Source organism: Cherax quadricarinatus, chromosome 58 (genome assembly GCF_038502225.1).
Source record: "Cherax quadricarinatus isolate ZL_2023a chromosome 58, ASM3850222v1, whole genome shotgun sequence".
Taxonomy (NCBI): domain Eukaryota; kingdom Metazoa; phylum Arthropoda; class Malacostraca; order Decapoda; family Parastacidae; genus Cherax; species Cherax quadricarinatus.
The window spans coordinates 5,446,577-5,472,129 of NC_091349.1; the positions used below are offsets into that span (position 1 = coordinate 5,446,577).

Consider the following 25,553-nt stretch of genomic DNA (forward strand, 5'->3'; position numbering starts at 1 on the left):
ATGGGTCACCCTCCTTCACTGGGAGATGGTTGGTACGTTATAGTATTAACCCTTTGAGGGTCGGTCCCGTAGTTCCACAATTTTGAAGCCTGGGTTGGTACTGTAGTTCTACGCTATGATCTCAGCTCAGAGCTGTGAGAGGTAAATTTGGGCCTAGATATGAGAAAATGGATCTATGCAGTAAGTGTGCATCATATAAAAATCCTGCAGCAAGCAGTGCATAATGGAAAAAAAAACTGCTACCATGTTTTTGGTGTAAGTCTGTTCTGATATTTTAGAAAAAGAGATGATTTTGACTGGTTTCAGGAATGAAAGTAGTTTGGAACTGAGCTCAGAGTAGCAGAAATTTTTGATTATTGCCAATATGTATTCATTGCACACAAATTACATCACTCATCCAATACATGTCCAACTGGTTGGTCTAATACATGTCCACAAATGTGCTGACATTGTTTATGGAATTTTTACAATAATTTAGTAGTCTGCTGCAGTAGTGTGAATAAAAATCCAAAATAGAAAGCAAGTGTGATACAGGAGAGGCCTGAGAATATGACCAATGAACAGATGAAATATTATTTTGGTGCCAGGAATGTCTACATTTTGTTCTGATCCCTATTTTGAAATTGTCAATTTTTTATTTTTTTAAATTGGCCAGATTACTGATTTCTGATCACTTTATTGGGTAGTTAAATTAGGTAAATGGGTAGTTACTTGTACTCAGTCAATAGAATAGAAGGAATACTAGCAAAATAGCTACAAGTTTGGTCGACTGGAAGAATAGAATTGGCCAAAAATAAGGCTCAAAGTGGGCGAAATTGCTGATGCCTAAATATTGCCGAGTCCACTAATTTTGTGAGTAATTCTATACGTTTTTCGTTGAATTTCATACTTTTGGTTTCATTACCTTCGGAAAACATTTCTCTATCGTAAGAATTTTTTTTTTTTTTTTTTTTCTCCAACCCTGAGAGCAAGTTTCGGATCAGGGGTTCCAACCCTCAAAGGCTTAATAATCCTCTTCATATAATATGACTGTTTTGGGAAGGTGAAAATTATTCTTGACCTTAACCCTTTCAGGGTCCGTCCCGTAGATCTACGGCTTTACGTTCAGGGTCCAAACCGTAGATCTACGCCATGAGCTCAGCTCACTCTGATAAACTGTGAGTGGTACATTTGGGCCTAGATATGAGAGAATACATCTATGTGGTATGTGTGCACCACATAAAACAGATCCTGCAGCACACTGTGTATAATGAGAGAAAAAAAATGAAATCGTGATTTTTTGATTAAAACAGCAACTTTGCAGTGTTTTCTCGTATGTTTTTTATAGTTGTATTTGCGATTTCTTGGTCTCATTTGATAGAATGGAAGACATATTACAGAAATAGAGATGATTTTGATTGGTTTTAGCATTGGAAATGGCTTGAAACTGAGCTTAAAGTAGCGGAAATGTTAAATTTTTGCCGATATTCAAGAGTAAACAAACGACCTCACACGTCTAATACACGTCAGCTGGTGGGTCTAATATACATTCACAAATATGGTGATGATATTTATACAATTATTACAGTATTGCATAAGAGTAATCTTCTATTTTTTGGTGTGAATAAAAATTCATTATGTGAATAAAAAATCAAAATGGAATTTATTTGTAAAGCCTCAAAACATAACTAATGAACAGAGGAAATGTTAGTTTAGTGCCAGGAATGCCTACATTGTTCATTCTGGACCCTATTTTCAATTTGGAATATTTTGAACTTTGTGTTAAATTGGCCAAATTAACAATTTCCGATCACTTTATTTTGTAGTTGAAACAGTTGTCTTCGCGATTTCTTGTGCTCAATCGATAGAATAGAAGTAATACTAGTGAAATAGCTAAGAATTTGGTTGATTGGAATAATGTAATTGGCCTAAAATGGGAGTCAAAGTCGGCAAAATCGCCGATTCGTAAATACCGCTGACACATCAAAATTAGCGAGAGCATAATTTCGTCAATTTTCCACCAAATTTCGTACTTTTTGTTTTATTACCTTCACAAAAAGATTCTCTACGATTTCATAAGAAAAAATAACAAATTTTTTTTTTGAAAATTCTTGGACACTGGTGTGTGACTCCAGATTTGGGCCTTGGACCCTGAAAGGGTTAAACACATGCATGTCTATCTGTATACAGTAGTACAGTGGAACCTCTGCTTATGAGTGCATCCACGTGTGAGTTTATCCAGATACGAGCAGTCGCTCGGTCAATTTTTTGCTTCCAGATGTGAGCGGGTCTCGAGGGAGGCTCCTTGACGCTAGTGAGGGGCTCTTGCTCTTGATCTAAGGAATTGGGTCTCACTTGTTTGCTAGATTATCTTATTGAAACTTGGGCAATGTATGATGGAAAGATGCTTCTTAGCATACACCAAAAATGAAGGAAATCAGACTATAAACAACGGAGTTGACTTCTCAGCTATTAGCCTTCCCTTGGCGGTATATTTTCGTATGGTTTTTATGGTTGTATTCTAGTTTTTTTTTGGTCTCGTCTGATAGAATGGAAGATGTACTACAGAAATAGATATGATTTTGATTGGTTTCATGAAGAAAAGTACGTTGAAATTGAGCTCAAAGTAGCAGAAATGTTCGATTCTTTGCCGATGTTCAAGAGTAAAGAAGTGACGTCACCGTCCAATACCTGTCCGATTGGCACTGCCCCTCAACCTTCACATATTGGAAAGCTCTTCAAAACACTAGCAAAAGTGGGAGCAGACATCATGTGGTAGCAGTGGCAGACATCATGAGCTATCAGTGGCAAACAACATGAAGCAACAGTGGCAGACATCGTGAGGTAGCAGTGACAGACATGAGGTAGCAGTGGCAGACAACATGAGGTAGCAGTGGCAGACATCATAAGGTAGCAGTGGCAGACATCATAAGGTAGCAGTGGCAGACATCGTGAGGTAGCAGTGGCAGACATCGTGAGGTAGCAGTGGCAGACATCGTGAGGTAGCAGTGGCAGACATCGTGAGGTAGCAGTGGCAGACATCGTGAGGTAGCAGTGGCAGACATCGTGAGGTAGCAGTGGCAGACATCGTGAGGTAGCAGTGGCAGACATCGTGAGGTAGCAGTGGCAGACATCGTGAGGTAGCAGTGGCAGACATCGTGAGGTAGCAGTGGCAGACATTGTGAGGTAGCAGTGGCAGACATCGTGAGGTAGCAGTGGCAGACATCGTGAGGTAGCAGTGGCAGACATCGTGAGGTAGCAGTGGCAGACATCGTGAGGTAGCAGTGGCAGACATCGTGAGGTAGCAGTGGCAGACATCGTGAGGTAGCAGTGGCAGACATCGTGAGGTAGCAGTGGCAGACATCGTGAGGTAGCAGTGGCAGACATCGTGAGGTAGCAGTGGCAGACAGCGTGAGGTAGCAGTGGCAGACAGCGTGAGGTAGCAGTGGCAGACAGCGTGAGGTAGCAGTGGCAGACAGCGTGAGGTAGCAGTGGCAGACAGCGTGAGGTAGCAGTGGCAGACAGCGTGAGGTAGCAGTGGCAGACAGCGTGAGGTAGCAGTGGCAGACAGCGTGAGGTAGCAGTGGCAGACAGCGTGAGGTAGCAGTGGCAGACAGCGTGAGGTAGCAGTGGCAGACAGCGTGAGGTAGCAGTGGCAGACAGCGTGAGGTAGCAGTGGCAGACAGCGTGAGGTAGCAGTGGCAGACAGCGTGAGGTAGCAGTGGCAGACAGCGTGAGGTAGCAGTGGCAGACAGCGTGAGGTAGCAGTGGCAGACAGCGTGAGGTAGCAGTGGCAGACAGCGTGAGGTAGCAGTGGCAGACAGCATGAGGTAGCAGTGGCAAAGTGTAGCACTAAGAGTGTAGCACTTATAAGTCACTGGCTTTTTTTGGGTTATCCTAGGTTATCGACACGTGTAGTCAGGAGCAGGAATGGCAGCTGTGGTGGCTCTATAAACCCCAACAACAATGGCCACTGTCACCACCATTAGCCACATACTTAATGCATGTATTTTATTCATTCTAGTGTATATATCATGTTTCTGTTATTAATATTGTTTATTATGTCATATTACATGAATTGTGATAGATAAATAAGCTGTGAAGTTGATATTAGGGAAATTACTGAAGTATTTTCTCGTGCCTGGAATTCCATGGGAACGAATTAATTCCATTTCAGTTTAAATGGGGAAAATTGACTCTGCAAACGAGCAAATCCAGATGCGAGCAAGGACATTGAATGGATTAAACTCGTAAGTAGAGGTTCCACTGTATATAAAATGCAAGTATTGTAGATCATAAGGGCAAACTTCTGAACTTTTGTAATAAATGCTTAAAACACTGATAAGACATACAGAAATTATTAATTTCTACATGTACAAATTGTATTTTAATGCAATTTTTAACCAGTTCTCATATGTGATGTAAATGGTTTAGAAAACACACACATTGAAGAATGAAACGCTTGTACAACATTTGGGAATCTTTATTGAGGAAATGTTTTGCCAGCCAGTGGTGTCAAGTTTATCCTTATTTCCATAGCCCCTAATATGTCTTCAACTGTATGTACAGGAGCTACAGTACTGAATGTCTTGGTTATTAGCACATTGTGAATATAATAAACAAATTTAATTTTTTTGTGCTTAATTTACAATTGTTTCAGCAAAACGTGGTGTTCGTGGAAGCCCAGGTTACCTGGTAGTCCGTGTGCATTGTCCACCTTCAGCACCAGCATGTGTCATTACTCTGCCATATGAACAGCAACTCTACAGTTACAACATTAAAGATATTTATGTTAACATGCAAGATGGCATTTTTAAGGTACTTGTACAGGTGTACAGTATTTTGTTTATCTATTGTTTTGTACCTGGTTCCTTGCTATTCTTTAGAACATAACCAATTTTGAAATTTTGATGGCTTAACTTCCTTAAATGTTAGTTTCAGACTAGGACTTGTTATTCTACCTCAACTTTTATCAAAGCCTATGGTATACTACCTCCCTCTCAGTTGCCACTTATTCTTTCTGTTGCTTACAGGATAGAATTTGATATCTTCATTTTTCCAAGTTTTGATGAAGAGCTTCTGAAATTTATTGACATTTATATATTGTGGTTCCTTACTATAAATACTTATTTTAACTGAATAGTTTATTAATCATTCCAGGTGAATGGAAACACACAGGAGTGGATAGAGAACGTGGCATTGGGACTGAGTGTGACTGTACTACACATTTTGTGTCAGCCACGATACATTCCATGTGATGCCATAGACACAGTTGATGGTCCCATTGACAAGCCCATTGATCCGCTGACACTGCCTCGTCGTATACCTGTAGAGAACCTCAAGTTGATAGGAGCCCTTGGGTTCTTCTGTGCTGCTGCTCCCACTAATGCATTCCACAAAAGTAAAGATCCCCATGGTATCTCTACTGCTTGTACACTAGGTATTGTAGCAACTAATGTTGGAGGAGGGTGTGGTTCTTGTGGGGGTTGTGGTGGGTGTGGAGGTGGCTATTATGCTACTTTTGGTGACCCAAGTAGTGGTGGAGGATGGGTTAATCATGGTGGTGGTGATGGCTGTAATGGGGGTGGTGGTGATGTTGGAGGTGGTGATGGAGGAATGGACCCATTTGTTTGTATGCTGGCATCAATGGCAAATGGTGATGGTGGCGATGGGGGAGGTGGTGATGGAGGGGATGGGGGTGGTTGTGGTGGTTGTGGTGGATGTGGAGGATGTGGAGGATAGCAGCAATGTAGGCCTGTCATTAAAATGTGATAAATATGGACTTATGTTTACACTATCTTTGCCTCCTGATTAAGCTATGAAATTATGTTTATGCAAGTGTACCTTGGTAGCAAATGTTTGTATGGGCAATGAGTTAACACTGCTGAAGGACATCATGGATGATGGATCCAACTTTGCAATTTCACAACTGGTGACACTGTTAAGATCCCTTATGCAAAGGAGTTCTCCCATAGCAACTTGATATACATTGACGCATCTGACGAACATACAGGGAAATCCTTCACAGCAGTTTCCTTTTACAGTATCACAACTGATAATCAAGGAAGGTGGATCCACAGTAACAAAATCACATCCCAAGACAAATTTGGTGAACCTCACAAATGCAGTCTTATTATGAAACAGTCCATATATTTCATTACTCTGCCTTCATACAGCCTACTTGAATTGTAAATTCAGTTTGTAATCTCTAATGTCACTTTTTAATATGTGAAGCACATTTCTCTGCAGACGTGTGTGATTGTATACACACAGTATTGTCAGCTGATTGTATAAAATATTTTTTAGAATGTAAATAAAGCTAACAGTTGTATTTTTGTAGTGGAGTATTAATACTTTGGTATAATATGGTAACTGTATGTCTTGTGTAGGCTATGTAAAGCTTTATATATGTTGTAATATATTCTGTAAAGTAATTGTATCTTTATTAACCTTCATAATCTGTGTACTAGTAGCAAGTAGAATGTTAATGAACATTGGTATCAACATTAGACGGTGTAGGTGCACACTAGGAATGGTATATATACAGTGGAACCTCAGTTTTAGTTTTTAACTCGTTCCAGAGAGTGACAAAAACCAAATTTGACGAAAACTAAAATATTTCCCATAAGAAATTAGTAAATCCAATTAATCCATTCCAACATCCAAAAGTATTAACACAAAATACATTTTAGTGAGAATAACTCTAGTTTTACACACACAAAACAATGAGAAATAAATATAAAGCACTAATTTTAATGGATAAATTAACATTTAAATCAGTTTTACCTTTGTTGAAGACTCTTGTTTGTCTCGGCTTGCAGCCTTGCCATACCTTAACAAACTGTGTATGCCAGATCGCTTCTTGAAGTTGTCGAACCAGCCTCTGCTGGCCTTAAATTCACTAACAGCAGCACTCATTCCAGGCATATTCTTTACAAGATCCACATGCAACTGCCTCGCCTTTTTGCAAATTATCGCCTCCACATCACTATCTCTCGCTAACTGTCCCCTCAAGGAAGGTTCCTTGATGTTGGTGAGGGGCTCTTGATTTAGGGAATTGGATCTGTGCTCCAGTTCCCCGAATTAAGCCTGAATGCCTTCCACATCCCCCCCCCAGGCGCTGCATACTCCTCCGGGTTTAGCGCTTCCCCCTTGATTATAATAATAATAATCTCGCTAACTGTTTTTTGTTGATGCACACCAGCAACTTCTCAACATCTTTGATTGTCTGCAATCTCTGTTTCGTTAGCACGCTTACCCCTTTTGCAACATCAGACTCCTCGATTTCTTTTTTCTTCGCCAGGATGGAACTGATCATTGATGAGGACTTCCTGTACATCCTGGCGAGATCAACCGCACATACGCCACTTTCGTACTTTTCAACAAGTTTTTTCTTGAATTATGTCATGTTTCTCGCCTTCTTTTTCAAAGGGCTGGCACTCGAAACCATCTTGGGCCCCATGGTGGTTTATTTAGCCGTCGCACTCGATAAACGCACAAAAAACAATCTATTATTGTGAAATGTTTCATATGAACGTGCAGGGTAATGTTCACTTGACAAGAAATCAAGCCAGTCTGACTCGGAATGCTTGCGTGGGATGCTTTGTGTGGGCATGGGTACGCAGACACGTTCGGTACGGCGGACGAAAACCAAGGTGGTGAACAAAAACTGGGACAATATTTTGATGGAAAAAGTTGTCAAAGACCAAACTCAACAAAAACCAGGGGAAGCAGAAACCAAGGTTCCACTGTAGTGTAAGAGTTCGCTTTCTATAATCACCCTTCTTAAGGAAGAAAATTAGAGAATCTGTTCTTAGAGGTAAAGTAGACATGTATTGGACTGATATGGAAGTAGTTTATATGCTTAATTTATACACAGATGATCCTCGCATAGGAGAAAGAAAATTACAACATTTCGGTCCAGCTTGGACCATTAACTGGTCCACTAGCTGATGATCCAATAAGACCAAATTGTCATCATAAGTTTCATTCTCCTATGTGTGGGTTATTTGTGTATTGTTCCAGTCACAGTATGGTCTTTTTATTCTTTTCTATATTACTATATTTTTACATAAGCTCCAATATTTTTTGAGATTGTGCTTTTAGGTTTTTTTTTTTTTTTTCCCCCTGAATTTTTATGAATTTTTTCCTCACGATTTGAATTCCTGCTGTATAAGTTTAACAATATGAATACAGAATTAAAGAATTGCAATTGCAATAAAGATTTGTTTATTTTTTTAACCAGGAATTGGGATCAGAAATGCAAAATAAGAAAAAAAAAAGGAATGGCTACACTATGGATCTTTTGCTGTAACAGTCTCATACACTCACTGTATGTAGCTACTTTCCTGGGGTAAGTTTCTCTACTGTATTTGTAGTGAGGGTAAAAGTGGTTTTGTGTGTGGGGGCTTAGACGTCCAGTAAACAGATTGGATAGGAACGAGTGGAGGCAAGTGGTTTCTATGAATTGACATGCTGTTGTAGTGTGAGCGAAGTAACATTTATGAAGGGATTCATAAATATTACTGGACTTGAGTCCTGGAGGTGGAAAGTACAGTGTCCCCACACTGAAGGATGGGTGGGGATATTTGCAGTTTTGAACTGTAGTATCAGCACTCCTCTGTAAAGGCAGTGATGGAGTGAATGATGATGAAAGTGTGTATTCTTTTTTGGATCAAGCTAATGGTGGTTATCCTACCTCAGCTTATTCCGGAGCCCAGTCTTATCTGTGGTACACTACTACTGTTACCACCACAGGATGCCAGCCACAACTGTCAGTTATCACCCATGTCATGGTCATGGACTGGGCTGTGGGGGCGTTGACCCCCAGAACACCCAGGTATACCTGTTTAGTGCTACTCTAGATGAAATGCCCTTAATGCCTAGGCATAATAGAGGCTCTGTTTGCATTGCAACCCACTATTGTAAATACAAAATCTCAATGTACTGTTTGCAAAGACATAAAATAATAAAAAAATGGGCAGCAGGTGTAAGGAGACTTGGCCATACATCTATCCCAGACAGGGTTTTAATGGTAATGTATGGCAGCAAGGATAATATGTTCATTTAGACAATGTTGAGTAAAGATACAAGATATTGATATTAATTGGCTCAAAAATGACTTAAATGATCCCTAAAAAACAGTATTGGGTCTTCCCTCTTAGAGTTTATACCCCAAGTTTTTTTTTTTTTTTTTTTTTTTTTTTTTTTTTTTTTTTTTTTTTTTTTTTTTTTTTTTTTTTTTTTTTTTTTTTTAGGATTTTTCTTGACTTCCTTGGGATTTGTAAGGTAACTGAATATTGATTATTATTTTGAACATTTTCATTAGTGATTTCATGTTATGCTGTTGCCATTACAATTATATAAATTTTACAAAGTTGTTAAAGAAATAGTATATTACACATTAAAAATTAAGGCCAACAGTAAATGTTGCCATCAGTAAAATATAATCATCTATATAATTATCTCTAAATATCTATAGAGGTGGGAAGGATGGTGTCTTCACTTTAAAAGAGATGAATGGGGATGGTGTAGTTTAGTAGATCACTGAATCATGAAGCCTCAGCACTTCTGGAAAAACAGCTTGGAAGTGAGTGATGGTGAATGTATTTTTTCCTTTGGGTTATGCTACCTTGGTAAAAAACAACCAATGTGTATTTTTTTTTTCCAGAATAGTGTACAGACTGTAGGGTGTACATGAAGCAACAAACTCACAAGGGGGTTTGTTGCTTTATGTACAACCTGCCACCATTTAGAAGTACAAAAGACAACAGCTAGAATATGGCTACAGCAATGTGGCGAAGTTATAGTTGTTTTTAACAGGCCGGCCATTTCCTTCCGAGACGGGGTGACACAAAAAAGAAGAAACTAAAGTTTTTCTACTTTTTACATTTAGCAATTTATACAGAAGGGGTTACTAGCCCCTTGCTCCCTTAGTCACCTCTTACGACACGCATGGCTTACGGAGGAATGATTCTTCTCCACTTCCCCATGGAGCAGTTCAGGAGGGCCCTTCATATACAGCACTTTTTCAGTGTTCCACACTGAGAATCGATTATATTGCATTTCTACTGAGGTGGAATTCTCAAATAGCTTTTGAGGTGCTTTTTTTCTTTGCTCAACTGAGAGTTTATTATTGTAATCTATGAATATTGTTTACACCTGACACTTGAACTACATTTCTTACACACGCCTCCCTCACTTTATACAGGGAATTAGCAATTGTGCTGTCATATTTCTGTGCCATGTATGATCAACATGGTTTGCAAAGCTCATTGAAGATGGCATATAAGGCACACCTTTTTTCTCAGTCATGGAAAATCACCCTGCACCTTATATGCTCAAGGTCAGGATCAAGGGTAGGCCTTGGGTTACACTTTAGTGTAAAGTAAGAGGATAATTAGCCCTTGAGTGTGATTACTGATTTACTGTTGATACTTTTGTTGTGTGCCTTAAAGTATGGTGCTGTAAAATATAGTAATTATGGCCTGATTGAGCTTAGTATAGATGCCATCAGCTTAGTGCATGTAAAGTACAGTAGAGCCCCACTTATATGGCAGGTTAGTTCCAGGCTACTGCCGGAAAGCAGACATCGCCAGAAAGCGGAACGCCATTTTTTCCATTTAAAAAAATGGATATAAATGCCAGATAAGTTTACACTAACATATATAAAGTTAGCTATAGAACCAGGCATTAAAATACAATAAAAAGTAAAATACACACACATTACACTCATTATTTACCTCAAAATATTTGTAGCCTTAATGTAGGGCAAAAGGTGAGTAGTATTTATTGTAAGAAGTTAGGTGTAGGAGGTATGGTAGCCCTCCTGGCCACCCCACCCACACATAATATACTACGATGACGCTTAAAGCTCCCTAGAGTGATAAAATGCATATGCAGCACACTCATTACTTACCTTAAAATATTCGTAATTTTAACGGTCTTAATGTAGGGCAAGAGGTGAAAAGTATTTATTTGTAGAAAGTCATGTGGAAGGTATGGCATCCTGTGTACCAGTTGTCTCTACAATGGTACAGTAGAATAAATAAAGACCAACACTTCCATTCTCATGTAATATATAGAAGGAATGATGCTCTGACAAATTATTATCGCAAACTATTATTACAAGTTGTTATAATTATAATAAAACAGAAGCATTAAACCTTCAAAGGTTATGAATGGCTATAGATAGTGAAGGCATACAAAAGGAATAAATTTCTAGTTGTTACTGGTGTTTGACTAGAGAAAACGAAATTCTTCCAACTCTCCTACGAACCGCTTAATAAACAAATCTCATATTTGTCAATTTTTATACTGTGGGTGTATGTATCATGTTTATATGTTACGTAACATGTTTATTATATAATTTTGAAAAAAATATTGTAGATGGATTAATGGAAGTGTCTATATTAATGTAATATAAGACATTTACCCCTCAAGGAAGGTTCCTTGATGTTGGTGAGGGGCTCTTGATTTAGGGAATTGGATCTGTGCTCCAGTTCCCCGAATTAAGCCTGAATGCCTTCCACATCACCCCCCAGGCGCTGTATAATCCTCCGGGTTTAGCACTTCCCCCTTGATTATAATAATAATAATAAGACATTTAATGCGCCCAAAAGATTATTATATGGCATCGAGTAGACTCTCGTAGTGATTTTAATGTGTAATTGCATGCCAGCACAGTGTGTAAGTACAGTGGTCCCCCGCTTTTCGTAGTTCCCGGCAATCGTAAAATTTGCCAATCATAGGGGTATTTTCGTATAAACATGGACTCGCTTTTCATAGGTTGACTTGCGAGTCGTAGTTCGTCCGGGACACGTACCCACGGCATGAGCCAGGGCGGCAGCCAGTCTGGCATTGTTTACCAGTGAGCGAAGGTCCCCTCACTTGCTCCAGCGAAATATTTCATAATATTCCATTTATTTTAGTGCTTGCAAGTACTAAATAAGCTACCATGGCTCCAAAGAAAGCTCCTAGTGCCAAGCCTGTGGTAAAGAAGGTGAGAAATACGATTGAATTTAAGAAAACCATCATTGAACAATATGAAAGTGGTAAAAGTGTGGCTGAACTGTCCAGGATGTATAAGAAACCCTACACAACCTTATGTTCCATAGTGGCCAAGAAAAATGAAATAAAGGATGCTGTTGTTGCAAAGGGAGTAACTATGCTGACAAAAATGAGATCACCAGTACTGGAAGAGGTTGAGAAGTTATTATTGGTGTGGATAAATGAGAAACAATTAGCAGGAGATACTCTTATGACTTCGTTTATTTGTGAAAAGGCTAGGCAGTTGCATGAAGATTTGGTAAAGAAATTGCCTGCAAATAGTGGTGAAGTGAGTGAATTTAAGGCCAGCAAAGGCTGGTTTGAGAGATTTAAGAACCGTACTGGCATACACAGTGTGGTAAGGCATGGTGAGGCTGCCAGTTCGGACCACAAGGCGGCTGAAAAATATGTGCATGAATTCCAGGAGTACATAGAGGCTGAAGGACTGAAACCTGAACAAGTGTTCAATTGTGACGAAACAGGCCTCTTTTGGAAGAAAATGCCAAAGAGGACCTTCATTACACAAGAGGAAAAGGCAATGCCAGGACACAAGCCTATGAAAGACAGGCTGACGCTAATGTTCTGTGCTAATGCTAGTGGGGATTTCAAAGTGAAGCCATTACTAGTGTACCATTCTGAAAATCCCAGTGTGTTCAGGAAAAACAATGTTATGAAGAGTAAATTGTGTGTGTTTTGGAAATCTAATAGTAAGGCATGGGTCACGAGGGAAATTTTCGTCGAGTGGTTCAGTGAAGTGTTTGGCCCTAGTGTGAAGGAGTATCTCCTGGAAAAGAAATTGGATCTCAAGTGCATGCTAGTAATGGACAATGCACCTGCTCATCCTCCAAACTTGGATGACCTAATTTTTGAGGAGTTTGGGTTCATCACAGTAAAGTTCTTGCCCCCGAATACCACTCCTCTCCTCCAACCCATGGACCAGCAGGTTATTGCAAACTTTAAAAAACTACACACAAAAGCAATGTTTCACAGGTGCTTGACTGTGACCACACTCACTCACTTGACCCTAAGGGAATTTTGGAGAGAACACTTCAGCATCCTCCACTGCATAACCCTTATAGGTATGGCTTGGGAGGGAGTGACTACCAGGACTTTGAACTCTGCCTGGAGAAAATTGTGGCCAAATTGTGTCGACAAGAGGGATTTTGAAGGATTTGGGACTGACCCTAATGAGCCTATGTCTGTTGTAAAATCAATTGTGGCACTGGGGAGTTCCATGGGGTTGGATGTGAGTTTGGAGGATGTGGAAGAATTGGTGGAAGACCACAGTGAAGAGCTCACCACTGAGGAGCTGCAAGAGCTTCAGCAGGAAGAGCAACACATCGCAGCTCAGAATCTTGCTGCAGAGGAAGAGGAAGAGAGATGGAAGAAGGTGCCTTCTTCAGAAATTAGAGATTTTTACTATGTAGGGTAAGATGGAAAGCTTTATGGAGAAACATCACCCTAACAAGGTTGTTGCAAGCCACGTTGGCAACATGTACAGTGACAAAGTCTTGGGCCATTTTAGGGAAGTGTTAAAGAGACTCCAGAAACAGAGCTCTCTCCACAGTTATTTTGTGAAACAGGACTCCAGTGGCTCTCAAGGTGGTCCTAGTGGCATTAAGAAACAGAGAAGAGAAGCAACCCCAGAAAAGCAAATGGTACCTGAGGTGTTGATGGAAGGGGATTCCCCTTCCAAACTATAAACAATCCATTCTCTCTCTCTCCTCCAGTCTCCCATACACTAAGAAGAATCTCCAATAAAGGTAAGTGTTATGCTGTTAATGTTTCATTCATCATTTCCCATTGCATTGTTTATGTACTACATGTATATTTCATGTTAAAAATTTTTTTGTTTTAATACTTCTGGGTGTCAGGAACGGATTAATTGTATTTACATTATTTCTTATGGGGAAAATTGATTCGTAAATCGTAAATTTCGCTCCAGGAACGGATTAATTACGAACAACGAGGGACCACTGTATATTTAGGTATAGGTACGCATAAGTATAATTATCAGAGTATATATAAAATATGCAGCTACTTTAAAACACTTGAAATTTTGGAAAATTTCCAGACATAATAGAGATATATGCTCATGGAGAATGTAAATAAACTGGGTGGGGCACACCATATTTGAAAGACCGCTCACCACATAGCAAATTTTGGTCATAATTTGAAATCGCTGTATTAGCGGAACACCATAAGGCAAAACGCTATAAAGCACGGCCCTACTGTATAAAACAAAGGGCATCACAAACGTAATAAGTACTGTAATAACTATTAAAGATACAATAGTACATATTGCCATGTTGAGTACAAGTGGTGCTGGGCTTATCAAAGTCTCCATAGTCAAGCATGGGCCTGTCCCTTAGTTTTCACTACTAATCCACAAATTGGAAGAGACTCGATGTTTTGGTTCTTGGTCATTTTCAAGTCCTCCAGGCAGTGGCAGACCTACATTTTTGGGACCCTGAAACTTGAACTGTTATGGAGGCTGCTTTACAATCCCTTCTTATACAGTAGGAGGGGAGGGAGGGAGGATGGAAGGCATTCAGGCTTAATTTAGGGAACTGGAGCACAGATTCAATTCCCTATATGCCTTCCATCCTCCCCCCCCTCCCCACTTGATACAAGGAATTGGATCTGTGCTCTAGTTCCCTAAATTAACCCTGAATGCCTTCCATCCTCCCCCCCTCCCCTCACCTCCCCCAGGCGCTGTATAATCGCTACGGTTTAGTGCGCACTTTATTTTTTATTGTATTCAACATTATTGATAAACTCCTATGGGTCTTTCAGCACAGAGAAGTTAGTGTACAGTAATGATCTTGAGTCTTTAGGGAAGAGGGACGAGTGTTAGCTCTTGGTCCTGGTCCTGCCTTATGACTTTCAACCAACCAAGATAGTACAACTTTGTTGTATCTACTTTTATGTTGTTGGGTTTACTTTACTTTTATGTTGGTGGGTTTGTTTTACTTCCTCTACAACCATTTAATAATTTTAAACCAAAACCTAAGTGGAATGTACTTACTGATAAAAAGTCAAATGGCTTTTCTTTGACATTTTATTTTTTAGCATAATTGTGATACCATCTTCTGCATAAGAAAAGGCTGGGAAATGGGGTAAAGAAAAACTTAACTGACACTTATTATTAAATACGTACTGTATAAACATTTTATATTTTAGGTCAATTTTTGTGTCTGTTACAGAAGCGAGAACACATTTTTAATTATAAACCTTTCATAGGTACATAATACCCTTGATAATAGTCAAATAGACTAGATGGTATTGTAAGTCCCTTGTTACCTGCTGCTTGAAGAATGCCCATACATTACACTGGAATAACAGGAAAAGCAAGGCCGTAGGTAGATATTTTTTTTTTTTTTTTAGGTGAGGTATCGCTAAAGAAATGTATAAAAATATCGCTATACTCACTTTAAAACATTAAGGAGAGCAAGCGAGCTCTCCCTCCATGCCGTCATTGTACATTCTTTTGCACTCATCCTCACTTGTACATACATTCACTCAACATTTCTCACTTGTACACTAAGGAAAGATCTAAGCTTTCACCAACATTTCAGGGCCTTTTCATTTTTGGAGACTTGAAATTAAAACTTTTTTTTCCTTGCCCCCATGGACTATAAAACAGTATTTTTCCTTTAGAACCATTGCAAACTTTATTGTATGTATAAAACACCACTTCAGGAAGGAAGTCTTTGGCATATGATGGTAGTCCACCAGTGTTATAATGAAGATGGAGTGTGCAGAACGGTTCGTTGTAGATTGAGATGTGAATCATCTTGTGTGAAGCGTCAGTTATGCTAGTCTGGACGAATCGTGGGCAGAAGCTGGAATGAGAGTATTGAAACTTTAATATTGAATAATATTAAAAAAATTCAAAGTTCAGCATCCATGAATACGATGAATCTATTAATTACGCATATGTTGTACCGAATGCATGTGTGCTACACTGCAATGTAAATGCATATTTTGTTAACTGGAAAGTAGCATATCTGCTCTACCAAGAGAATGACAGGGAGATGTGTAGAATCTACAGCTATTTACATAACATACCATTACACAGAACTGGAACGTACATTTTTGGCAGACTTTATCTTGAAAATAATTTTAAAACAGCACAGGAAATACAAATTACCAGCATCTGACTCCTTGGACCAAACCAAACCCAACATTACCCGACCTCTGTGGTGGCCATCTCGCCTATGCTGGACCTCACCTCTGCCCTGCACCTGTTTTGACTACCATTTTAGTAATATGTACAGCTTACTGATCTTCAGTAATTTTCTTGTACTTGATAAAAACTTCTCATAGCTAAAAAAAATTCATTTTGATAAAAGGTCTTGTGCTATATCATACATTTTTTTTTTTTAGCTACTATTGATTATAATTGTGGCTTGTCTCCTGTGGCACAGTTTGGGACTGGGCCTCCTAAATCGAAAAGGAAACAAAATGAACTATTAAGGAAAACACAGGAAAGTAAAGTACACAGTGAATATAAATAAAACTTTGTAAGACTTACCTGTCATCTTAGGTGCTTGTGAGACAAAGAAAATGTCAGCAATCCTGCCCAATTGCAAAAGGTGTGTAATAAGCTTCTGTTTTATATTCACACTAGAAAGGTTTTTTATAAGAGCTGGTTTTTAAGAATTTGCATAATCATATTTGCCTGTTTTCACTAGGGGGCAGTGGTGCAGCCATGATGGTGGGGGGGGGGGAATTCTTTATTTTGCAATTAAGGCTTATTTTCACTATTATATTGACCAGTGATTACAGAAGCACAATAGTTTTAAGAAATTTTATATGCTGAAAATCTCGTATTTTTCTAGATTTTTTCCTTCAGTATTTTGTGATTTTAAGACTTTCCAAAATATTGAAATCCTGGCTGCACTACTGCCTAGGGAAAAGGGATGTCTTTGGCTGACTCAAACTTGAGTACTTTGAGAATATGGGACTGACCATTATAAATCATTAGGAGAGAGCTCGTAGCTGCTGCAGGAGACTGTCTATGGTCATACCTGCACCCAGGACATTGTCTATGTCTTCTCCAGTTTGACTGGCTTTGTTCTCTGTATATGGGAACCCAGGCCAAGGGCACCTCTTCACCCCACTTCTGTAGGCTTCCCGACGCACCCAGCAGGGAACTGCCCCTCTGGGAGGTAGATGAGAGGGGCTACCATTAACAGAGGCAGGTCTGACAGCTACATGGCGAGCATGGTGGATGGTTTCTCTCAAGTGGCCATTGGTGTAGATGTTAAGGTGCGGAGCTGGGAACTGGTAGATGGTTGGGCCAAATCTGAAGCCTCCATTTTTTGTAGGAATAGGAACACCTATTGTATTGCGAACTGAGACTGAGCTTTCTCCTCTCTCCATTATGCCATTTTCTGAAAGTTTGAAAAAAAAAAAGTTAAAAAATACAAGACAGTGCCTTTTAATATGTATTGGTTACTCAAGATTGATAGTAGTTTATTTTCCGTGTATGTACAGTAACTCCTCCTACGGGAAACCCTCGTGTTACAAATGTCTGGGTTAAGGTGCTCCTCTCGTACAATGCTCATACTAGGTACAGTATTGTGGAAAAGGAAGATTTTGTGAATGGAGGTCCAGAGTTATGAAACATGAGTGAAAAACATTTTTAATATAGTTAGCTGTAGGAAAATAGGTTCCAGAGTACTGTACACAAAACTCGATCCTAAGTCGGAATGCCTGGTACACATCTGGTATTGGAGCTGGAACGTCAAGAACATGTCTCATGTGCAAGTTGGTGACCCCCCCGCCCCCCCTCCTGTAAAATGATCTTTTCCATCATCTGTGTATGAAGAAACTCTTTTAACTAGTACAGCTTCCTCAGGAAATGCACAACTTAAACTAGATTTATAATGTAACTGATACAGAATATTGTAGTTTGCCCTTTAGAGTAACTCCTTGTTGTGGATATAGAATGTTTTGCCAGTTGTTGAACTCTGTCAGATACATAAATGCTGCCTTCCTTGTATCCCCTTAACAAGTGGTTACCTTTCTTGTATCCCCTTAACAAGTGATTGCCTTCCTTGTGTCCCCTTAAGTACAGTGGACCCTTGACCAACGATATTAATCTGTTCCAGAGAGCTTATCTTTAGGCAAATTTATTGTTAGTCGAATTAATTTTCCCCGTAAGAAATAACGGAAATCTAATTAATCCGTTCCAGACGGTCAAAAGTATTAAAAAAAAAAAAATTCATGAAATATACATTTCCCTACAAAGAAAACAATGAGACATGCACAATAACTACATAAAGAAATGCTAAAATGACACTTACCTTTATTGAAGAGTATTGATGAGACACTGTTTTTCTTGCACACTCTGGGATTTTCAGTGATACACGAGTAAAGGCTTCACTTCGCAATCCCCACTAGCATTGCAACAAAACATGAGAGTTAGCCTGTCTTTCATTGGCTTGTGTCCTGGGAGTGTCTTTTCCTCATGAGTAATGTAGGTCCTGTTTGGCATTTTCTTCCAGAACGGGTCTGTTTCGTCACAATTGAACAGTTGTTGGGGTTGGAATTTTTCAGCTTCACCATGCATTATCACACTGTGTATGCCACTACGATTTTTAAATCTCTCAAACCAACCTTTGCTGGCCTTAAATTCACCAATATAAGCACTAGTTCCAGGCATTTTTTCCTGTTCACCTGGGTGTTAGGCGACTGGTGTGGGTCATCCTGGGGGATAAGATTAAGGACCCCAATTGAAATAAATTAGTCCTCGATGATGCACTGACTTTTCTTGGGTTATCCTGGGTGGCTAACCCTCTGGGGTTAATTGTTTCTCGGTAATTGTTTCTCATTAAGCCACACCAAAAACACACTCTCCACATCTTCGAGTAGTACAGCTGATGGTGGTGCAGCAGCAGCTGACGGTGGTGCAGCAACAGCTGACTGTGGTGCAGCAGGAGCTGACTGTGGTATGATAGTATTTCTCACCCTTTTTACCACAGGGTTGGCACTAGAAGCTTTCTTTGGGCCCATGGTGGCTTATTTAGCAATTACAAGCACTAAAAACAATGGAATAATACAAAATTTATCAAGTATATGTGTGGAACCATCCACCCTGGCTTGTAAACAATGACGGCAGGGCAGCTGAGGTGCTCAAGCTGGATGGGCAGGTTCGGGACGAATCATGTTTGTCGAGTTTACACTCAAACAATTTGTTGGACGAATTTATCATTAGACAACGCCTTCGTTGGCCGAGGGTCCACTGTAGTTGATTTTTTATATAGTATGTCAGCCACAGCACCGTGTCTTCCTTTGCAGATGACACCCGAATCTGCATGACAGTGTCTTCCATTGCAGACACTGCAAGGCTCCAGGCAGACATAAGCCAAATCTTTCAATGGGCTGCAGAAAACAGTATGAAGTTCAACGATGAGAAATTTCAATTACTCCGATATGGTAAACATGAGGAAATTAAAACTTCATCAGAGTACAAAACAAATTCCGGCCACAAAATAGAGCAAAAAACCAATGTCAAAGACCTGGGGGTGATCATGTTGGAGGATCTCACCTTCAAGGACCATAACATTATATCAATCGCAGCTGCTAGAAAAATGACAGGATGGATAATGAGAACCTTCAAAACTAGGGATGCCAAGCCCATGATGACACTCTTCAGGTCGCTTGTTCTATCTAGGCTGGAATATTGCTGCACACTAACAGCACCTGTCAAGGCAGGTGAAATTGCTGACCTAGAAAATGTACAGAGAACCTTCACAGCGCTCATAACGGAGATAAAACACCTCAATTACTGGGAGCGCATAAAGTTCCTGAACCTGTATTCCCTGGAACGCAGATGGGAGAGATACATGATTATATACACCTGGAAAATCCTAAAGGGACTAGTACCGAACTTGCATATGAAAATCACTCGCAACAAAAGCAAAAGACTTGGCAGACGATGCAACATCCCCCCAATGAAAAGCAGGGGTGTCACTAGCACGTTAAGAGACAATACAATAAGTGTCATGGGCCCGAGACTCTTCAACTGCCTCCCAGCATACATAAGGGGATTACCAATAGACCCCTGGCAGTCTTCAAGCTGGCATTGCACAATGGACAATCACCTAAAGTCGGTACCTGACCAGCCAGGCTGTGGCTTGTACATTGGATTGCGTGCAGCCAGCAGTAACAGCCTGGTTGATCAGGCTCTGATCCACCAGGAGGCCTGGTCACAGACCGGGCCGCGGGGGTGTTGACCCCCGGAACACTCTCCGGGTGAACTCCAGGTATGTACACCTACCATCCGACTTACTACCGAGTTTGGTTCCGAGAAACCGGTCGTAAGTCGAACTTTACTACTGAATATCAACAAAACATTTTTGTAATGACTTTATTTTATTGTTTTATTTTGGTATTTTATGTTTTACTTTACTTATGTTGTTAGTACTGTATTTTATACTATAACACTTAGGATAAACACTGTGTACAACACAAATAGTTGTTTATTTCCCAGAAATTTGGCATAAAAATCACGGTCGTAAGTCGATTGGTCGTAAGTTGAGCAGGTCGTAAGTCGGATGGTAGGTGTATGTAAAATTATAATATATAAATACAGTGGACCCCAGGTTAATGATATTTTTTCACTCCAGAAGTATGTTCAGGTGCCAGTACTGACCGAATTTGTTCCCATAAGAAATATTGTGAAGTAGATTAGTCCATTTCAGACCCCCAAACATACACGTACAAACGCACTTACATAAATACACTTACATATTTGGTCGCATTCGGAGGTAATTGTTATGCGGGGGTCCACTGTATGTATATATATATAAATATATAAATAAATATATATATATATTATATAATATATATATATATATATATATATATATATATATATATATATATATATATATATATATATATATATATATATATGTATACCGTGGACCCCCGCTTTACAATCAGCTCCCAATGCGACAAATTATGTAAGTGTATTAATGTAAGTGCGTTTGTACGTGTATGTTTGGGGGTCTGAAATGGACTAATCTAATTCACAATATTCCTTATGGGAACAAATTTGTTCAGTAATGGCAGCTGAACATACTTCTGGAATGAAATAATATCGTAAACCGGGGGTCCACTGTATATGTAATATATATATATATATATATATATATATATATATATATATATATATATATATATATATATATATATATATATATATATATATATATATATATATATATATATAATGTAATATATATATATATATATATATATATATAATGTAATATATATATATATATATATAATGTAATACATATATATATATATATATATATATATATATATATATATATATATGTCGTGCCGAATATGTAAAACTGGTCAATTAGCAAGAACTCATTTAAAATTAAGTCCTTTCTAAAATTTTCTCTTATAAGTTTAAAGATATATTTTTTTGATTAATGTTAATGTAAAAATTTTTAATTTTGCACCAAAAGGAACTTTGAAAACTTACCTAACCTTATTATAACAAGAACAATTTATTTTAGCCTAACCCAACTAAATATATTTTATATTTGTTTACAATAATTTAATACCAAACGAACACAGTGAAATGTATTTTTTTCGTTAGGTTCAGAATGATTTTGGCGAAATTATTGCATACACAAATTTTCACTTGTCCTATATGGCAAGATGAGCGTTGCTATTTAAGCCAAGATCGCAAGTTCTGCCTATTCGGCACGACATATATATATATATATATATATAATATATATATATATATATATATTACATTATATATATATATATATATATATATAATGTAATATATATATATATATAATGTAATACATATATATATATATATATATATATATATATATATATATATATATATATATATATATATTGACACAGTTACTTTTTGCTGATGATACTGTGCTTATGGGAGATTCTAAAGAAAAATTGCAAAGGTTAGTGGATGAGTTTGGGAATGTGTGTAAAGGTAGAAAGTTGAATGTGAACATAGAAAAGAGTAAGGTGATGAGGGTGTCAAATGATTTAGATAAAGAAAAATTGGATATCAAATTGGGGAGGAGGAGTATGGAAGAAGTGAATGTTTTCAGATACTTGGGAGTTGACGTGTCGGGGGATGGATTTATGAAGGATGAGGTTAATCATAGAATTGATGAGTGAAAAAAGGTGAGTGGTGCGTTGAGGTATATGTGGAGTCAAAAAACGTTATCTATGGAGGCAAAGAAGGGAATGTATGAAAGTATAGTAGTACCAACACTCTTATATGGGTGTGAAGCTTGGGTGGTAAATGCAGCAGCGAGGAGACGGTTGGAGGCAGTGGAGATGTCCTGTTTAAGGGCAATGTGTGGTGTAAATATTATGCAGAAAATTCGGAGTGTGGAAATTAGGAGAAGGTGTGGAGTTAATAAAAGTATTAGTCAGAGGGCAGAAGAGGGGTTGTTGAGGTGGTTTGGTCATTTAGAGAGAATGGATCAAAGTAGAATGACATGGAAAGCATATAAATCTATAGGGGAAGGAAGGCGGGGTAGGGGTCGTCCTCGAAAGGGTTGGAGAGAGGGGGTAAAGGAGGTTTTGTGGGTAAGGGGCTTGGACTTCCAGCAAGCGTGCGTGAGCGTGTTAGATAGGAGTGAATGGAGACGAATGGTACTTGGGACCTGACGATCTGTTGGAGTGTGAGCAGGGTAATATTTAGTGAAGGGATTCAGGGAAACCGGTTATTTTCATATAGTCGGACTTGAGTCCTGGAAATGGGAAGTACAATGCCTGCACTTTAAAGGAGGGGTTTGGGATATTGGCAGTTTGGAGGGATATGTTGTGTATCTTTATGTGTGTATGCTTCTAGACTGTTGTATTCTGAGCACCTCTGCAAAAACAGTGATAATGTGCGAGTGTGGTGAAAGTGTTGAATGATGATGAAAGTATTTTCTTTTTGGGGATTTTCTTTTGTTTTTTTTTTTGGGTCGCCCTGCCTCGGTGGGAGACGGCCGACTTGTTGAAAAAAAAAAAAAAAAAAAAAAATATATATATATTATTTATATATATATATATATATATATATATATATATATATATATATATATATATATATATATATATATATATATACAGTGGACCCCCGGTTAACGAACTTTTTTCATTCCAGTAGTATGTTCAGGTGCCAGTACTGACCGAATTTTTTCCCATAAGGAATATTGTGACGTAGATTAGTCCATTTCAGACCCCCAAACATACACGTACAAACGCACTTACATAAATACACTTACATAATTGGTCGCATTTGGAGGTGATCGTTAAGCGGGGGTCCACTGTATATATATATATATATATATATATATATATATATATATATATATATATATATATATATATATATATATATATATATATATATATATGTATGTATGTATATGCAAAACAACCACTCTGAAAGAATAGAGAAATTCCAAGCGCTTTCGTGACTACTCACATTATCCTTGATAATGTGAGTAGTCACGAAAGCGCTTGGAATTTCTCTATTCTTTCAGAGTGGTTGTTTTGCATATTTTAAAATCACCTGTTTACTGTGATCTTATTGCATATATACATATATATATATATATATATATATATATATATATATATATATATATATATATATATATATATATATATATATATATATATATATATATATATACATATATATATATATATATATATATATATATATATATATACATATATATATATATATATATATATATATATATACAGTGGACCCCCGGTTAACGATTTTTTTTCACTCCAGAAGTATGTTCAGGTGCCAGTACTGACCGAATTTTTTCCCATAAGGAATATTGTGACGTAGATTAGTCTATTTCAGACCCCCAAACATACACGTACAAACGTACTTACATAAATACACTTACATAATTGGTCGCATTCGGAGGTAATCGTTATGCGGGGGTCCACTGTATATATATATATATATATATATATATATATATATGTGTAATTATATATATATATAATATATATATATATATATATATATATATATATATATATATATATATATATATATATATATATATATATATATATATATATATATATATATATATACTAAAGGTGAATACAGGAAAGAGTAAGGTTATGAGGATAACAAAAAGATTAGGTGATGAAAGATTGAATATCAGATTGGAGGGAGAGAGTATGGAGGAGGTGAACGTATTCAGATATTTGGGAGTGGACGTGTCAGCAGATGGGTCTATGAAAGATGAGGTGAATCATAGAATTGATGAGGGAAAAAGAGTGAGTGGTGCACTTAGGAGTCTGTGGAGACAAAGAACTTTGTCCTTGGAGGCAAAGAGGGGAATGTATGAGAGTATAGTTTTACCAACGCTCTTATATGGGTGTGAAGCATGGGTGATGAATGTTGCAGCGAGGAGAAGGCTGGAGGCAGTGGAGATGTCATGTCTGAGGGCAATGTGTGGTGTGAATATAATGCAGAGAATTCGTAGTTTGGAAGTTAGGAGGAGGTGCGGGATTACCAAAACTGTTGTCCAGAGGGCTGAGGAAGGGTTGTTGAGGTGGTTCGGACATGTAGAGAGAATGGAGCGAAACAGAATGACTTCAAGAGTGTATCAGTCTGTAGTGGAAGGAAGGCGGGGTAGGGGTCGGCCTAGGAAAGGTTGGAGGGAGGGGGTAAAGGAGGTTTTGCGTGCGAGGGGCTTGGACTTCCAGCAGGCATGCGTGAGCGTGTTTGATAGGAGTGAATGGAGACAAATGGTTTTTAATACTTGACGTGCTGTTGGAGTGTGAGCAAAGTAACATTTATGAAGGGATTCAGGGAAACCGGCAGGCCGGACTTGAGTCCTGGAGATGGGAAGTACAGTGCCTGCACTCTGAAGGAGGGGTGTTAATGTTGCAGTTTAAAAACTGTAGTGTAAAACACTCTTCTGGCAAGACAGTGATGGAGTGAATGATGGTGAAAGTTTTTCTTTTTCGGGCCACCCTGCCTTGGTGGGAATCGGCCAGTGTGATAATAATATAAAAATAAATATATATATATATATATATATATATATATATATATATATATATATATATATACACATACATACATACATACATACATATATATATATATGTCGTGCTGAATATGTAAAACTGGTCAGTCAGCAAGAACTCATTTAAAATTAAATCCTTTCTGAAATTTTCTTTTGTACATTTAAAGATACATTTTTTCATTAATATTAATGTAAAAAATTTTAATTTTGCACCAAAAGAATCTTAGAAAACTTACCTAACCTTATTATAACAATTGCAATTTATTTTAGCCTAACCCAACTAAATATATTTTAGATTTGTTTACAGTAATTTAATACTAAACAAACACAGTGAAATATATTTTTTTCATTAGGTTCAGAATGATTTTGGCGAAATTATTGCATACACAAATTTTCACTTGTCCTATATGGCAAGATGAGCATTGTTATTTAAGC

The 25,553-nt window shown here is 38.2% G+C and overlaps 2 protein-coding genes across 26 annotated transcripts in view; one reads left to right on the forward strand and one right to left on the reverse strand.

The window, feature by feature from the left end:
• LOC128698048 (uncharacterized) overlaps window positions 1–6,413 on the forward strand; it is a 76,287-nt gene extending 69,874 nt beyond the window's left edge. For all 3 annotated transcript variants that reach the window (XM_070097585.1, XM_070097586.1, XM_053790110.2), the window contains 2 exons: window positions 4,640–4,797; window positions 5,140–6,413. In XM_070097585.1, the coding sequence (XP_069953686.1) occupies window positions 4,640–4,797; window positions 5,140–5,721 (740 nt within the window). In that variant the 3' untranslated portion in view covers window positions 5,722–6,413. The remainder of the gene's footprint in view (window positions 1–4,639; window positions 4,798–5,139) is intronic.
• An 8,750-nt stretch (window positions 6,414–15,163) lies between these two features.
• sif (still life) overlaps window positions 15,164–25,553 on the reverse strand; it is a 1,051,963-nt gene continuing 1,041,573 nt past the window's right edge. For all 23 annotated transcript variants that reach the window (XM_070097567.1, XM_070097564.1, XM_070097583.1 and 20 more), the window contains 2 exons: window positions 17,002–17,426; window positions 15,164–15,872 (listed from right to left, as the gene is read on the reverse strand). In XM_070097567.1, the coding sequence (XP_069953668.1) occupies window positions 17,014–17,426 (413 nt within the window). In that variant the 3' untranslated portion in view covers window positions 15,164–15,872; window positions 17,002–17,013. The remainder of the gene's footprint in view (window positions 15,873–17,001; window positions 17,427–25,553) is intronic.